Source organism: Tachysurus vachellii, chromosome 14, assembly GCF_030014155.1.
Source record: "Tachysurus vachellii isolate PV-2020 chromosome 14, HZAU_Pvac_v1, whole genome shotgun sequence".
NCBI lineage: Eukaryota > Metazoa > Chordata > Actinopteri > Siluriformes > Bagridae > Tachysurus > Tachysurus vachellii.
In genome coordinates this window covers 6,253,472-6,270,971 of record NC_083473.1, presented here as the reverse complement: position 1 = coordinate 6,270,971, position 17,500 = coordinate 6,253,472, and the positions used below count along the sequence as shown (strand labels likewise).

Sequence of the window (17,500 nt, the reverse complement as noted above, 5' to 3'; positions counted from 1 at the left end):
CTTTATTTTACGTTTATTGATTCGACGAGTCTTGTTGGTTGTGTGAGGTTTGCTCAGAGCTGTCAGTTTAGCCTTGTGCTAACATCTAAAGGACGTAGTTTGGTTTGGTTCATTTGTGAATAAACTGCTATGTAAACCTTCAATAAATAACAGAACTTTGAACAATATTATGAGCTGAATCACTTACAACCTAAAACCCCGCCTACACACTTTAGACCACGCCTCCTAATCGAGTCTAAATCTACAGCTTTAAGTTGGTACTACGACTGACATCCTAGCTAATTAGCGATGGTTTGAAACAAGAATATGATTTTAGCTTTGTAGTTGCCACCATGCTAAACTAAAGGCTATACGCTTCTCTTACTTGTTAGCTACATTAGCCGAAATCTGTAGCTCCAGTACAAAAATAAGCAAGCAACCGTTAAAAATGGAAAACCACACATATATATATATATATATATATATATATATATATATATATATATATATATATATATATATATATATATACACACACGTGTCTCTTTTTTGAATCCTCTGAATCAAATTGATTGATTAAACCAGTTGTGTTTATATCTTTAATCTTAAAGCGGTGTCATTTCAGAATTAGCGAAACGTAATTTATTGTATTATAGTATTTCCAGTGGGAGATTTCTTCTCAGATTAGTGACACATGCTCTTTGCTAACCTTAAAGTCCAGGTAACTGCTCACTATGCTCAAGGTGATGGAGTCTTCAGTAGTCAGACCTGGCGGATCCTCAAACCCTGCAAACACAATCATTTCTCATTAGCATTTGTTCTTTCTCTTTGTTCTCTCTCTCTCTCTCTCTCTCTCCCTCTCTCCCACTCTCTCCCACTCTCTCCCACTCTCTCTCTCACCTAGTCTGCAGAACAAAGCATAGATTTTGGCACGCAAGTTTTCCGAGATATCCATAACAGCACGGCTTGGTGTGTTTTCAGGTACGGACTCCAGCGGCTCCTGTTCCTGATGCACGGTGAGAAGAGGCTTCGTCTCATCTACAGATTAAAGAAGAAACAGTGATATTTTGACACTGAAAGAACTGAGCAGATTAATGATATTGTAAGGCTTTGAATTGAGTTTAGACTAGTGAATCAAACTGAGGGGCATGTGTCCAGCATCTGTGTGCTGTCATGGACTTGTGGCTGCACATTTTTTTCTGAAGATGTACAGCGTTGTCGGCGAAAACCCCTGATCATAAAACTTCCAAACACAGCGGTAATGTGCAAGTTACCCTCGCGGTGTACAAAGATGATGGTTAAAATTCCATTTATCTTTCAACGGCACGTGTTGTGAAAACTGTGCCACCTCTAATAAGTGCAAAAAACCTAAATATGACCTGAGATGTATATTTATAAAGGCAAATATTACCTAGATTTTTAGACTATACAAAATTGTCTCAATATAAATGAAATCTAGGCTGAATTTAATGATGAGTAAAGTCTAATTATATATCACTGGATTTCTGTAAAGTTGCTCTGTGGCATTGTTAGAAATGTTATACGAATAAAAAGTGAATTAAATATATAAAAATATAAATAATGCCTTCGTGTTCGGTTACATCCCTAATGTATATACACAACGTTTCTCTACAGCTTAAAAAATTTAAAAAAAAAAAGTAAGTAAAAATGACGTTTGTTTTTACCTAACAGAGAGCCCCTTAAAAATTTGAGCCGAAAACAGGTGTATTGTACATACCAGCGATTCGGCCATGCTGGTCTCTCTTGACTCCGATCTCCGCCTCTTCCTTCCTCCAAAGCTGCAGCAGCATGGCCTGAGCAGTGAGCCCTTTCTTGCCCCTCCAGGCCTCGATGTGAGGCAGAGTTTTGGGGTTGTCGCACAGCTCAAGCAGCGTCGCCAGCCATACGCTATTCATGCTCTTGGGACTCGACTGACAATAAAGCGAATGACGAATGATTCATTGGTTTTTTTTTTGCTGATTGGTCTGGAAATCTGAGCTTATTGTATTCACATGTTACTTACCTGGATGAAGTCAAGTAAGAGAAATGCTCCTTCCTTCTCCAAAAACAAATCCTCTGTGGTGTAACAACCGACAACGCAAGACCTGCATGATTTCACATTGGTGGGAAAAAACATTCCCGTGATCGCTATATGCAAAGTTATACAAACTTATACTACAGAATAATTCTGACGCTCATCATTCTGATGTTATTTCTATATATTTCTATGCCAGTCTGTCTTTCTGTAACAATTTAGGTTGTCAAGTGTGTCAGGTTTGTTAGAACACTAATAATATTAGTTAGAGAGATTTCTGAGGTGTGGATGGTGTGGACGTGACTCACCACACACAGTCCACAGCGGAGACAACGAGTCTGTTGTGTCCCAGGCCGCTGTTCAACAGAACCGGGTCTGTTTTCAGATAACGGACCACCATCTCTACGCCCTCTGCTCCAAACAAATCCTGCTCACACACACACACACACACACACACACAAGTTTTAGTTACCGTCCAGCTTTTATTCAAACATGAGAGTATTGCAATGACCAGTCTGACCTTCCTGTGCACGTCTCCTTCACAGAGGCTGGACAGAGTGACCAACAGATCGGTCTGGATCTCCAGAGACACGGCATCCTCTTCCTCGTTCCTCTCCTGGAATAGCCTCAGTAACCCTGAGCACCATAAAACGTAGTCAATATAGAATATCAGTATGATCTGCATGAACTTGCTGCGTTTGTTACCGTCCAAGAGCTGATGGCTAACTGGCAGACCATAAAACGTCCAAGTACAAATATGAAATCTATCAATTCTTACAGTCAAAAGATTTGTATCCTGATCTACAAACTTTCCTTTTGCTATTGGTTTATTTCATGTATTCAATAAGAACTCTTCTACTAAGTTCTACTAAAATAAATATTGGAATTTCAGCTTGAATGAACTTTTACATGCTAGATTTTTGCATGTAGAACCTATAAGGTGTGAGCCACAAGATAAACTCTGTATGTTCACCAATGAGCTGACTGATGGCTCCCTGGTCACAGAGGTCCTGGTTGATGAGGCTGTTGCTAAGCGAGGCCATGCAGCGAAGCAGACGCAGACAGTAGCGCATCTGAGCTTTCCTTCCACTTCGACCTCCGATGCAATGGAAGCCCTGACTTTGGCCTAAGACGGAGTCGGTTCCTGGTACAGAGGAAAACAGCACGAGTTACTCCAAGCCTAGTTTAGGTACCGTCACTGTTCTGATCCAAGCAAATCCATGATGTGGTATGTGCTATGTGCAACTATTCCATGTGGGATGTGGTAGCCTAGTGGTTAAGGTGTTGGGCGATCAATTGGAAGGTTGTGAGTTCAATTCCTACGTCCACCAAGCTGTCACTGCTGGGCCCCTGAGCAAGGCTGTTAACCCTCAATTGCTCAAGTTGTAAAAAAAATGAGATAAAAATGTAAGTCTCTCTGGATAAGGGCATCTGCTAAATTCTGTAAATGTAAATCGGATGAAATAATCTTGAAATATTTATTAATTAAATTGCGGTTTCTGTTTTCATGTATCATTGGACATTTTTTCAAGTATCGTGATATGATATTTTTGTCATATCACCCACAATTTTTTTTTTTTAATCCTTTGTTATCCGACATCATAAATTATTTTCTCATCTTAAGTGAGAAACTTAAGTTACTTACTCAACTTACTCAATTCTTAAGTAAATAACTTTTTGAACAGTACACTGGTGGAAGAGAGATCGACTTCTCGGACATTTTCCATCAGCATAAACAAATGATTTTCTGGCCTTGAGTATGATCTGATCTAAAGTGAGTCAGGACTTTGTTGGCTCTCAGTGTGAGATGTGTGTTTTTCCCTCTGTTGATAACCTTACACTGAATTTTAGTGGTTGAAGATAAACACCTTCACATTTTAGCTGCTTATAAACAAACACTTGGAGCATCTCAGAGAGTCAGGAACGGGTTTGATATCGACATTTACTTTGAACATTTGTGTGGAAAAAACAAACCGGTTTTTGTTTTCTTATGGAGCTTTTCTATGAATATATTGCCCTAGTAGTAGGAAAAATCAGAAATACTTATTAAACTCTTCACCACTGTGGAGTGGGACATGACAAAGTCATTTAATGATGAAGAAAGACACAACAAAACAGGAGCAAATTACATTTTTTGTCTTTGGGGAAAAGAGATAAATAAGCTCAACAGTCCGAGGACACGTAACAAACAGGAAATGTGCTGATAATGTGATACAATGACCCTTAAGATGATGCTACGTATTCCCTTGAAATGGGAAAAAGCATCATCGTTGAATACGCAGAGACTATCGACGTGCTGTGTTGAGAACAGAATTAAAATACAGATCAGGGTGTGATATTGACCGAGTTGTAGATATTATCTGCCTTGGCTGTGTCTGTACCTTGTTGTGTGCACCAGTCCAGAAGCACGAGCAGACAGGTGTTAGCCTGACAGGCCATGTACTCGTCCTGCATGAGCGGCGCCACCGTGGCCAGAGAGGCCAAAGCCTGCAGCTGAAGCTCCTCCTGCTGGACGCTTGTCCAATTCCGCCGGGGTTTCCCGCTGCGTCTGCTCTCGGACGAACCGGGCCGAACGAGCAGCATCAACGCCAGCATCACTCGACACTCTTTAAACAGCTGACACACACATACACATCCTATATGCTGGAGTTCAGAAGCTGATTTGCTCCTTTAAGCACCTGTAGTACTGAATCCTCACCTGTACAGCTGCCAGATCTCTGGACAGAACAACAATCAGGTTCAGCAGCAGCTTCTTCATCTCAAAGTCCTCGTTAGTGAAGGTCAGCTTGAAATTTCGGATCAGCGGGTTATGGCTCTTCACTGCATGGCACAAAAACTCAAACTGCTCACACTTTTGACAAACATCTCATTGTTTAAGACGATATATTAGACGGTATTTCTCAAAACTTACACTCGGGAACAGTCGCAAAGTGGACGAGCTGCTTAGCAAACCCGCTTTCCTGCAAAATGATGAGTGTGATTTAAAACAATAATACAAAGAGGATAATAACAGTTTTCTGCAGGACATGAAGTCGAGCCACCGTACTTACAATTAGCGGGGCGCTGGGGTTTTCTGCAGTCAAGGTCGTAATTACCAGAAGGTCGTTGCGAAGCTGCTGGTCGTAATGTCGGAGGCCGTTGAGAAGATGATGCGAAAAAGCCTCTTTCAGGACCCTGGTGTTTAAAACACACTCAGTCAAGAGGTCATTCCATATTCATCTGATATTCAACAATCCACTTATATTGAGAAATGAGAAAATTCTCTACATCATCTCAAACACCAGGTCCAATATTCCACTTACACTCGACTTGACTCTAGCTGTACATATAAAACGCACTATTGCTTTAATTCATCATTTATCGATATACCAACAGTATCTGGCAACAGTAAAAGCATGAAAGTTAAATGTATAGATTTGATTGTGGACATAGACTGTGGTGCAGGAGCATCGCAGACATTTTACAGAAACACATGACAAATTTTCCCAGACATCTACACATATCCCAGTGGAGGAAGCTTTAAGAAACAAAACCAAACGCACATGATGCAGTCCATGTTGCTGAGCTGCTTGGTGACTTCCTCTCTGGAACCGTTGTCTAAAAGGTTCCAGAGGATCTCCGTGGAGCGGAAAAGCATTTGTCCAGATGGATCCGGTTCGTTCATGTGGAAGCAGATCTTCTGGGCTCCTTCTGCTCTCAGGATCAAGCTACAGTTCACTGCTACAAAGAGGAAAAATGCTGGATAATCTCTCTCTCTCTCTCTCTCTCTCTCTCATGCACAGACACACACACACTCGCCTCGCACAAACTAAATGCATGATTGCAAACTAAGCAGAATAAATTTGAAGCTAAATACCAGAAGATCTGGAGAGGATCTGGAGTGCCTGTAGGACATGCAGTTGGACTGCCAGCTGCTTCTCCAGAAGAGCCAATGACATGAGCAGAGTTTCTGCCAGACCGCTGCGCTCTACCAGCTCACGTCTGTACACCAGGCTCGTGCCACACACACCTGAATCACAAAATGAGAGACGGTCTCTACCTGTTTCTGTTTCTTTAACCCTTTTATGATGTTCGTATTTTTGTTACTCAGCCAGTGTTGGTGGGTCTGTTGGACCCGCTGCATTTTTGGGGTTTTAATTCAACACAATCAAAATTTTGATGTTAAAATACTCTACAGATGTTTACTTCATCTCAATTACAAGCAATATAAACAGCATATATGGTTAATATTTGCCCTTTACCTTTTTTACATCACATTTTTTAATTAAAGTGCAACTCGTTTTTTGTTGTTTTTTAATAAAATGTAATAAAAAAAAGAAAATCAAATTTAATCAAGTTATGAGTGGAAAAAAATCATCAAATTTACAAGGAAGCAAAGTTTTTCAAAACTATTGATGTTTATGAATATGGATCCCACAGACCCGAACAACATACAAGGGTTAAATCCAAATGTGAGTCATTTAAAAAATGTCTGTTCATTTCAACGAATGGTGCAAAGTTCTTTATATGTCACATAATTATTAAATATGTATGATGTAAAGTAGTAAAATGGGTTTCCTTAGTTACTCGTCCTACAGAGCCACATACTGTACATTCATACACGTTATTCCCTGCTGTTCATTTACATTAGAGCTTTTTACACTGCGCTTAACCAAAGCCTAATTCCACTGTTCTAAACATTTCACACTGGGTAGAGGAACGTTTGACGTGTGTAATTTAGAAGCGTGGCTTTACACCGGGGCTTATGAAACCCTGCTCTGGAACAGAGTTAGCAGCACTTTTGCAGGGTTAACTACACATTGCAGTGGCAAACATGTACAGTGTGAAATGATGCTGTATTAGAATGAAAGTTAGCAACAGGAGTGTGTGGACAGGACAGTGTGTGCCTCATATCACATGAAAACCAGCTCGTAGCTAAACTTAACAAAAACAGCTCGGTAACGTTAATCAGCAAAACGCTGAATATGACGAGAAAGAAATACGTGACAATGAAAAACTAGTAAAAGTTGGATCAACGAACACCTGATCAGCTAAACTACAAACTTAAATAAATGGCAAAAAGATTAGTAAGCTGTGAAAGATACCTGATACCTGTTTGTGCACAGGGAGGTAAACCTTCAGTTTTTTTCTCTTATTGATGTGGAAGTGTGAGACAAGCCGTTATACACGCCGTATTTATCCAATCATGATTGTTGATGGTGAAAATATGTGAAACGTGAAACGAGCACTGTGAAACGTCAAACCACGTACCCCAGGATTCTGTTTATCCAGAGTTTCTAATCACCCAGGGGAAGTATTTCAAGTGTGAAAAGCTGTAATGAGAATAAATTCATGACTTTGTGTTACAGAGACTCACCATTTCCATAGTGTTTTGCGTTGTCAGAGCTGTAGAGTGATATGATGGAAGCACAGATTTGCTCTTGGACTGCAGCATTTGACACCCGCATCAGACAACCTGCATAATACAAACAACCACAAACAACAACAACAACAGCAGATTCTCATCAATCACAGCCTGATTAAAATACCACAAAACAAGACTATATTAGAAGACCCCATGATAACTGTAGACCGATTGTCTTCTCCACTGACCAGCACTCCGGTATCTAAGATTTATATTTTGGGGGCGGAGCTTGAAACAGTATTAATGCCAATTGGTTAGCCAGAATAGGGTGGGAATAGCTTGTTGGTGATGCATGGATTGTTTGTTATATTTGTCTATATTATACTGTACATTCCCAACAATGTATACTGTACATTCGCTGTGGCAGGATGTTGACGTACCCATCTGAGAGAGCGAGTCCGTCACAACTCTGGCGTAGTTCATCTCATCAGACACCTTCTCCTTTAAGAAGGGAAGCCTTCATTATAAAACAGCAAGATAGTGATTAGTATTGAAGATAAACATTGCCATGAATTATAGAGGTAATTACGGAAGTAACAGGCCATGCATTATTACATTTTTTTCGACTTAATTTTCTCGCGATCTTGACATAACAAAAGTTGTTTCCTCGTTGTCAATCACTGACAGATAAGAAAGCTGTTTCAGCTTGATTTGAATCCCTGACCAAAGTAAAAGCGAATGCGATCGTCCATTATGCGTTACTGCGCTTTTGCTAGAACACGTTCTTATGCCGAATTCACGAGAAAATTAAGTCGAGATAACGAGAAGACAACATTTGTCATGTCAAGATCACGAGAAAATTAAGTCGAGATAACGAGAAGACAACATTTGTCATGTCGAGATCACGAGATAATTAAGCCGAGATAACGAGAAGACAACATTTGTCATGTCGAGATCACGAGATAATTAAGCCGAGATAACGAGAAGACAACTTTTGTCATGTCGAGATCACGAGATAATTAAGCCGAGATAACGAGAAGACAACTTTTGTCATGTCGAGATCACGAGATAATTAAGCCGAGATAACGAGAAGACAACTTTTGTCATGTCGAGATCACGAGATAATTAAGCCGAGATAACGAGAAGACAAATTTTGTCATGTCGAGATCACGAGATAATTAAGCCGAGATAACGAGAAGACAACTTTTGTTATGTACAGAAACAAGAAAGAAAAAATATAACAATGCATGGCCTCTTAAGACATCCGTAGGTAATTCATCTGACCTGCATATGTATACAAGGTCACGCAGCATAGACGCATAATCGGGATGTTCTTCGGATTTTTCTGCGCAGATGTTTAAAATCTGAAAGATGTCCAAGAGATCTCTGAGAAACTGAGTCACGCAAATTAAGGAAAATATTGAGCATGTATAGATAATATTGAGAGATTGAATTTGACTGGACGTTTAACATAGAAAGACTGAGCAAGATAAAATCTCAATCGCTTAATGTGAATTAGTTCCAGAAGCTGAGAAAGGTGAAGAGGCAGTAATTGGGCTCAGGAGGATTCGTGATGAGGTAGCTGGAGGTCCCTCTAGGGTGCTCTAAGTGTTTCACAGATAACAGATAGCGTCAGAGCAAACAAACCCTGAGAAGATTTGTGAGATGCTTGGGGATGTTTTCCTTTTTTTAATGTTAGTAATATTCCTAATTCATAAGCCATTGAGGATACATAGCCATTTTGGCATCTCTTCGTCACTCGCTTCAAGGCGGAGATGTGTCGGTCTTTCAGGGAGCACTAAAAAAAACAATAAAAACAATATTTGTTGTTAATCGCAAAATTAGTGGCACCTCATCAAAAAGGCAGGTTCAATTGGAGAACATATCACACCAAAAAAAAGCCTAGCATTCACTTTGCCTAAATCATTCTAGTAATAACAAAATTATTGGCGCCATCGAAAATAATGTTAATGTGCAATATATTCCTCTGTCTTTACTAAACATTTTATTCAGGTCTCGTAGGAGCCAGTGCCAATCCTGGGAACATCATATCTGAGCCAGGATGTGAGGCCGGTCCACTGCACGCACACCAACACCAAACACCAATCACGCACATTTACATCATTCACATTTGCTCGTAAGGCCAATTTAACGTCTTTTGCTTCGTACGTGTCTGTTATTAGGGGATGAGAGGACATTGGAGAACCCGGAGGAAAAGGACACAGAGAGAATGGCATACAGGCAATAACATGAGCTTGGACTGGGAATACTTTAGTGTTGGGTCTGTGGTGAACTCAGAGTTTGTGTTGACTCATTAGTTCCTCAGGAGCTCTCGGTTGCACTACTATAAACTCTTATAGAAAGGACATTATGTACATTTACACTATTTATTGTCCAGTGTCACCCAAATGAGGATGAGGTTCCCTTCTGAGTCTGGTTCCTCTCAATGTTTCTTCCTCATATCATCTCAGGGAGTTTTTTCTTGCCACCGTTGCCTCCAGCTTGCTGTTATTCATTTTAAGTTAATATTTTTTAATTAATTTTAAACTTTAAATGTATGTATTCATTTATTTATTTTTATTCTTATTTTTTCTTCTTATAATTCATTCATTCATTCATTCATTCATTCATTCATTCATTCATTCATTCATCTTCTACCGCTTATCCGAACTACCTCGGGTCACAGGGAGCCTGTGCCTATCTCAGGCGTCATCGGGCATCAAGGCAGGATACACCCTGGACGGAGTGCCAACCCATCACAGGGCACACACACATACTCCTTCTTATAATTATTATATACATATATATATATATATATATATATATATATATATATATATATATATATATATATATATATATATATATATATATATATATTTATATTTTTTTTTTTTCTCTCTCTCTTCTGTTTCTGTGTTTCTGTAAAGCTGCTTTGAGACAATGTGAATTGTTAAAAGCGCTATACAAATAAATTGAATTTAAATTTGAATTTGAATACTTAAGCTGTGAGGCCAGTGTTACACCCATCTAAAAAAATCCATATTTTTATCTAATAAACTCTGTGTGTTTTGGGATCCAGGTTTAAAGTAAAATCTGTTCGCTATCCACAGTGAAAAAAAAAATTAAGTTTGAAATAATGGCAGGTTTATGCTTTGCTGAACTGATTTATTGACTTAATTTATCGTAGGAACATTACAATAGGATTGAAATAACATTAATTGCAATTAGGGGCAAAATAGGAACCTCTGGAACAGTTCAAAGTTTCCCAGAATTCATTTAATGAAATGATGAAGCTCAAAATGTCTCAGTGCAGGTGTGATCTATTTGGCACCTAATTCAAAGGTGCCAATACATTTGCATTTGTGCACCAGTGAAATGAATAACATAATCAGTGATGGAAGTGGGGATATGAAACAGCATTTAGACATGTGACTGGTTATTTTGCAATCAGGACTGGAGCCTTTGCAATCAGGCTTTCGTAAATTCCATAGTACAGAAACCGCCCTGGTCAGGGTTACAAATGACTTGTTAACTGCCTCAGATTCTGGCTGTCTTTCAGTTTTGATCCTTCTTGATCTCAGTTCCGCATTTGACACTGTTGATCATTCAGTTTTAATTTCTCGTCTTGAAACTTTTTTTGGTGTCTCTGATACTGTTTTAAATTGGTTTAAGTCCTACTTCAAAGATCGGAAGCAGTTTGTTGCCATGGGTGGATTTAGATCGGAGGTTAACGTTGTTCAATCCGGGGTACCTCAGGGATCAATCTTGGGCCCTCTGCTTTTTAATATTTATGTTTTTCCTCTTGGCCAGCTTTTGAGATCACTTGGTCTAAAATTTCATTTTTACGCAGATGATACGCAGATCTATATTCATTTTAAACCTAATGAAACTGTGCCTGTTGATTTCCTTTCTGTATGTATTTCTAAGATGAAAGAATGGATGAAAGAAAATTTTCTTTGTCTTAACGGTGAAAAGACTGAAATTATGCTTGTTGGCTCACACCACCAACTATGCAAAGCTGGGTCAGTCAAGCTAACTCTTGATGGTTTAAATGTGGAGTTTCAAACAAAATTGAGGAATCGAGGGGTAATTTTTGGTGCCAATTTAACGTTTGAGCCACATATCCAAAATACGGTTAAAACTTCATTCTTCCATCTCCGAAATATTGCCAGATTGCTTCCAATTCTGTCATTTTCTGTTGCTGAGAGACTGATCAACACTTTCTGATGCTTACCTACAAGGCCTTACATGGGTTAGCTCCTCAATATTTGGCTGATCTTTTAATTCCTTATATTCCATCTCGCAATCTTCGTTCTTCTGAAACTGGTCTTTTAACTGTTCCTTTAACTCGTTTAAAATCGATGGGAGATCGGGGCCTTCTCTTCACTAGCTCCAAAACTGTGGAATTCACTACCAACTGAGATAAGGCAAGCAACATCTCATGGCACTTTTAAATCTCTACTTAAAACTTATTTTTTTAGGGTAGCTTTTAATTTGTCTAATGGTAATTTTACATAGTGCTTATTTTATTGTCTATTTTTGTTGCTTTAATTTTAATCTTTATATTATGTGTGTAATTTTGTTGCTTTTATTTTGCTTTTGTAAAGCGCTTTGAGATGTTCTTTTAAAGGCGCTATAGAAAATAAAGATTATTATTATTATTTGACTTACTGATATAGGATCCTGAAGCAGGTTTATTACACGGGGAAGGTCAGGATGCCTCCTAGCCTGAAAAACAACAGAATATAAATAAAATGCATTGGGAGTTTTATTTAAACTTATTTTACAGATTTTTGATTCACTTGCATCTGTCGACATAAATTCGACATATAACTGTATATTCAACATAACTGTACATTCAACACAAATGTATATTCGACATAATTGTATCGACATAATGGTCAAAACTCAACAGAAAATAGGTGGAGTTTTTTGTTTTCTTATTTTCATGACATGGAAACTCTGGAGGAGACTTTAAGCTCCGCCCACTTCTCAACCAAGCCATGACACTGATCACTGATATTTATATTTATACATTTATTAATGTCAGTTCATGTGTTATTATTATACAAATGTCACTTTCTTTTATAAGCTTTATTGGCTGCACGAGCAAGAACAAAAATCATTTAAACACTATAAAAATTCTTTTGCTGCTTTCAACGTTTCCCATTAGAGGAACCATCTCCCTCCTCTGTACATGTCCAAACTATCACAATCTAATCTCTCTGTCCTTGTCCCCAAAACAGCCAACCTGAGCTGTCCCACTGATGTGCTCGTACCTAATCCTGTCCATCCTCGTCACTCCTAAAGACAACCTCAAAATCCTCACCTCTGCTACCTGCTACCATCTGCTACCATCTCTGCCTCATGTCTTTTCCTCACTGCTACAGTCTCTAACCCATACATCACATATAGATGCACCTTCCATCCTCACACTGGTTCACTATTGTATATCCTGCACTGATGTAGAGTACTTTTTTTTTTTTTTTTTTTACAAATTTTTAATTGTATATTTCCACTGGCCACTTTGCACATGTTGCATTTGTGTACAATTCATGTTGCTACTTTTTTTTTTTTTTACATCCAATTGCTTGTTTTTTGTAAATCTTTATGCTTATACACATTATATTTTATAACTTGTGTTTCTTATATTTATGCTCCTTCTCAACTATTACTATGCACCAACACACCAAGACAAAGTCCTGTACATGTAAACCCTACAGTTCCTGGCAATAAACATGATTCTGATTCTGATTCTGGACTCATCGTATGCTTTCTGTTTGGCCTCCATCACGTCCGATTCACTCTGTACTTCCCCGTTCCACCACCATGTTTCCTTTTTGTCCTTTAATTTTTATTTTCTATTTTTTATTTTTTATTTTCAGACTTTATTATAATGTGGATATTCTATTCTATTCTATTATTATTATTATTATTATTATTATTATTATGTTATGTTATGTTATGTGTTATGTTATGTTAGATTCGTGTTATCATGTTATTATTATATTATATTGTATTATATTATATTATACTATATTATATCATGTTATTATTATATTATATTGTATTATATTATATTATACTATATTATATCATGTTATTATTATATTATATTGTATTATATTATATTATACTATATTATATCATGTTATTATTATATTATATTATATTGTATTATATTATACTATATTATATCATGTTATTATTATATTATATTATATTGTATTATATTATACTATATTATATCATGTTATTATTATATTATATTATATTATATTATATTATACTATATTATATCATGTTATTATTATATTATATTATATTGTATTATATTATACTATATTATATTATATTATATTATATTATACTATATTATATCATGTTATTATTATATTATATTATATTATATTATACTATATTATATCATGTTATTATTATATTATATTGTATTATATTATACTATATTATATCATGTTATTATTATATTATATTGTATTATATTATATTATATTATACTATATTATATCATGTTATTATTATATTATATTATATTGTATTATATTATACTATATTATATCATGTTATTATTATATTATATTATATTATATTATATTATATTATATTATATTATATTATATTATATTATATTATATTATAATGTCCAGTCCACGTGTCTTATCTTATTAACATTTAAATTTTAATCCATTGACACTTTTCTTTTTCATTCCAGTGAGAATAAAGTGTTTTCCTCACCTCAGTTAAATCCGGGCTGTTTTGTGCAGATTCCTTTGTAATAATGTGGACTTTAGGAGTGAGTCTCTGAGACCTGGTGCCTGTCGATCTGAGTGTTTTCTTCCTCGTCTCAGTGGAAGTCATCCCGAATCATCAAGAACGACATTAATGACACTAATAAACCACTTAACAAGTCAACTCTTTCTTTCTTTTATAAAAATCTAGTTTTCTTTCTCTTCACGCGCTCACAAAGCTGCAGGTGAGACGTGTTTATAAGCAGCACTTAGAAACCCACCCTTACACAGTGCACGCGCAACCGTCACCATAACAACAACTCTAATTCTACGGAGCGCAAGAGAGGTCAAATTTGCTCAACATGAAATCCGCGTTCATCGAGTATTTAATAGATATTATTAGTTTACTTAATTTTTTTACATTAGATTATTGTTTTTTACAATTCGTCTATATTTTTTTATTGATTTAGACTTCTCAAACGGTTTTAATAAGCAGGTTTTACATACATTTTCTTATTTTATATAATCTTTTTATTATTTAGCTAAAATATTATCTTAATTTCTACTTGTTACATAAAGTTTATTTATTTACATTTTATTATATCACGGGAAACATGGGGGCATTTTATAACACAATTACCTATAATAATAATAACAATAATAATAATAATAATAATAATAATAATAATAATAATAATAATAATACAACAAAACAATCACTGATTTTTTATTGCACACAGTTTTAACGAAATCGATTGTCTTATTTAATATTTGTATTTATTTACTATTAATGTTTTAATAGCAAAAGCACTTATTCAGTATCATGTTGTTGTTGTTGTTGTTATGTTAATGATTTATTATTATTATTATTATTATTATTATTATTATTATTATTATCTTAAGCAGTAGTAATAGTAATAGTAGCAGTAGTAGCAACATTTATTTCATATAAAAGTAAATTTTTTCTAATTACAGTACATGCTCACTCCGGACATTTATTTTGACACGTATTATTGGCTTAGTAAACCGGAAGTTGTAGAAACGTTAAACGGTTTAAGGTCGAGCTGGGTTTTCTTTCCGTTTTAAACGCAATTATTTGATTTGGATAATAAACAAAAAGCCTTCTGGTGTTTATCTTCATTTGTTTTGTGAGAATAAGCCGGCGTGGTTTGTTTAAAGGGACAACACGGCTCGGTGCTATGCTGTCGGACACAGGTCTCTCTCTCTCTCTCTCTCTCTCTCTCTCTCTCTCTCTCTCTCTCTCTGTGTGTGTGTGTGTGTGTGTGTGTGTGTGTGTGTGTGTGTGTCTGTGTCTGTGTCTGTCTGTGAGTGTGTCTGTGTGTGTATGAATGAGTTTGTATGTGTGTGTCTGTGAGCGTGTGTGTGTCTGTGAGAGTGTGTGTCTGTGAGGGTCTGTTAGTGTGTGTGTGGTCTGTTAGTGTGTGTGTGGTCTGTTAGTGTGTGTGTGGTCTGTTAGTGTGTGTGGTCTGTTAGTGTGTGTGTGTGGTCTGTTTGTGTGTGTGTGTGTGTGTGTGCGCCTGTGTGTCTGTTAGTATGTGGGTGTGTGTGTGTGTGTGTGTCTGTCTGTTAGTGTGTGTCTGTCTGTTAGTGTGTGTGTGGTCTGTTATTGTGTGTGTGGTCTGTTATTGTGTGTGTGGTCTGTTGTGTGTGTGGTCTGTTATTGTGTGTGTGGTCTGTTATTGTGTGTGTGTGTGTGTGCGCACCTGTGTGTCTGTTAGTATGTGGGTGTGTTTGTGTGTGTGTGTGTCTGTCTGTTATTGTGTGTGTGGTCTGTTATTGTGTGTGTGGTCTGTTATTGTGTGTGTGGTCTGTTATTGTGTGTGTGGGTGTGTGTGTTTGTCTGTCTGTGTGTGTGTCTGTTAGTGTGTGTGGGGTCTGTTAGTGTGTGTGTCTGTTAGTGTGTTTGTGAGCATGTGTGTGTCTGTTAGTGTGTGTGTGTGTCTGTCTGTTTGTGTGTGTGTGTGTGTGTGTGTGTGAGAGAGAGAGAGAAAGGTGCTATTGTCTTGTTTTGCCTTCACATATGTTTAAGCTCAATAATATCCCACTAAACAGCGCATGTTGTTAACACATTAACATTAACATGGTTGTATGCTGATGTGTTTTTTTGAGTCAGGAGGCTGCAGACTGCTGGCAAGCTGCATCTGTTGAACTCAGTGATACCCAAATGTGGCTCTTTCTCTCATTCATTTTTTATTTCCTCTCGTTTCCCTGCTCTAAAGAGGTGATCAAGTCTTCATCACTCCTGAATTACTGAGTGATCAGGTTCAGTAGATGTGTTAGAGGACAGAAATCACCGTGATGCTGAAGCACAGCTGGTGTAACGGTGCAGTTAGTGATTATTTATTTATTTATTTATTCTGAACAGATTATGGGGGAACGACGTCCTGTGGCCGATCTCGGGGGAAGAAGAGAGCCGCAGCAGCTCCAGGAGGTGTGGAGACCTCGTGTTCGACGTCGGCTGTAGGGGAAAGTCACTCCATGCGTCCGTCCAGACAGACGCCGAGCGGCCGAGGCAAAAGAAGCAGCAGTGTTTCTTCAGCACAGGCAAATGTAGGATGTTTACCTTCAGCAATGTAGACGTGTATCTGTCTGTCTCACATTCAGTTATCTGTCATGCCTTCCTTCCAGCTGTCTTTCTTTTTACCTATCTATCTCTTCCCCCTTTCTTTCCTTTCACATCTGTCCGACCATCCATTTATTTTGGGCCTTTAGTTATTTATTCATCTTATCCATCCTTTCATCCATGCATTTAATCATCCGTGCATTTATTCATCGATTCTTGAGTTCTGGCATTCATCTAGCCATACTTCCTTTTTTTCCTATGTATTTGCTTGCACATCCACCCATCCTTGCCTCCGTTCCTTTTTTCTTTTTATAAGAATGACTGGACCATCCGTTCATCCATCCATCCTGGGTTCAGTGATCCATCCATTTATCCATGACCCTTTTCTTCCCCGTTTCTGCTTGCCATTCACCACTGCTTCCCTGCCTTCATTTTCAGATCAGTCCATCCTTTTATCTTTGTCCATTTTGGGCCTTCAGTTGTTGATTGATTGGTCCATCCAGTCTATCAGTCCATCCAGTCTATCCATCCATCCAGTCTATCCATCCAATCTATCCAATCTATCCATCCATCCAGTCCATCTAGTCCATCCATCCAGTCCATCTATCCAGTCCGTCCGTCCATCCATCCATCCATCCAGTCCATTTAGTCCATCCATCCAGTCTGTCTGTCCATCCATCCATCCATCCATCCAGTCTGTCCATTCATCCATCCGGTCCATTTATTCCATCCATCCAGTCCGTCTGTCCATCCATCCATCCAGTCCATCTATCCAGTCCGTCTGTCTGTCTATCCATCCATCCAGT

At 37.6% G+C, this 17,500-nt stretch overlaps 2 protein-coding genes across 2 annotated transcripts in view; one reads left to right on the top strand and one right to left on the bottom strand.

Annotated features, from left to right (window-relative positions):
- The window catches only part of LOC132856912 (cilia- and flagella-associated protein 69-like), a 16,707-nt gene extending 2,294 nt beyond the window's left edge, over positions 1 to 14,413 (bottom strand). Inside the window, exons 1-19 of the mRNA XM_060886786.1 lie at positions 14,118 to 14,413; positions 12,033 to 12,089; positions 9,091 to 9,156; positions 8,643 to 8,752; positions 7,799 to 7,875; positions 7,371 to 7,469; positions 5,871 to 6,023; positions 5,557 to 5,734; positions 5,065 to 5,188; positions 4,926 to 4,974; positions 4,713 to 4,834; positions 4,396 to 4,630; positions 2,988 to 3,158; positions 2,535 to 2,650; positions 2,323 to 2,441; positions 2,003 to 2,084; positions 1,718 to 1,910; positions 880 to 1,017; positions 689 to 765 (exon numbers count right to left, since the gene is read on the bottom strand). Of these exons, the coding sequence (XP_060742769.1) occupies positions 689 to 765; positions 880 to 1,017; positions 1,718 to 1,910; positions 2,003 to 2,084; positions 2,323 to 2,441; positions 2,535 to 2,650; positions 2,988 to 3,158; positions 4,396 to 4,630; positions 4,713 to 4,834; positions 4,926 to 4,974; positions 5,065 to 5,188; positions 5,557 to 5,734; positions 5,871 to 6,023; positions 7,371 to 7,469; positions 7,799 to 7,875; positions 8,643 to 8,752; positions 9,091 to 9,156; positions 12,033 to 12,089; positions 14,118 to 14,240 (2,289 nt within the window). The 5' untranslated portion in view covers positions 14,241 to 14,413. The remainder of the gene's footprint in view (positions 1 to 688; positions 766 to 879; positions 1,018 to 1,717; positions 1,911 to 2,002; positions 2,085 to 2,322; positions 2,442 to 2,534; positions 2,651 to 2,987; positions 3,159 to 4,395; positions 4,631 to 4,712; positions 4,835 to 4,925; positions 4,975 to 5,064; positions 5,189 to 5,556; positions 5,735 to 5,870; positions 6,024 to 7,370; positions 7,470 to 7,798; positions 7,876 to 8,642; positions 8,753 to 9,090; positions 9,157 to 12,032; positions 12,090 to 14,117) is intronic.
- A 735-nt stretch (positions 14,414 to 15,148) lies between these two features.
- LOC132856827 (lysine-specific histone demethylase 2) overlaps positions 15,149 to 17,500 on the top strand; it is an 18,290-nt gene continuing 15,938 nt past the window's right edge. Inside the window, exons 1-2 of the mRNA XM_060886638.1 lie at positions 15,149 to 15,325; positions 16,497 to 16,681. Of these exons, the coding sequence (XP_060742621.1) occupies positions 15,310 to 15,325; positions 16,497 to 16,681 (201 nt within the window). The 5' untranslated portion in view covers positions 15,149 to 15,309. The remainder of the gene's footprint in view (positions 15,326 to 16,496; positions 16,682 to 17,500) is intronic.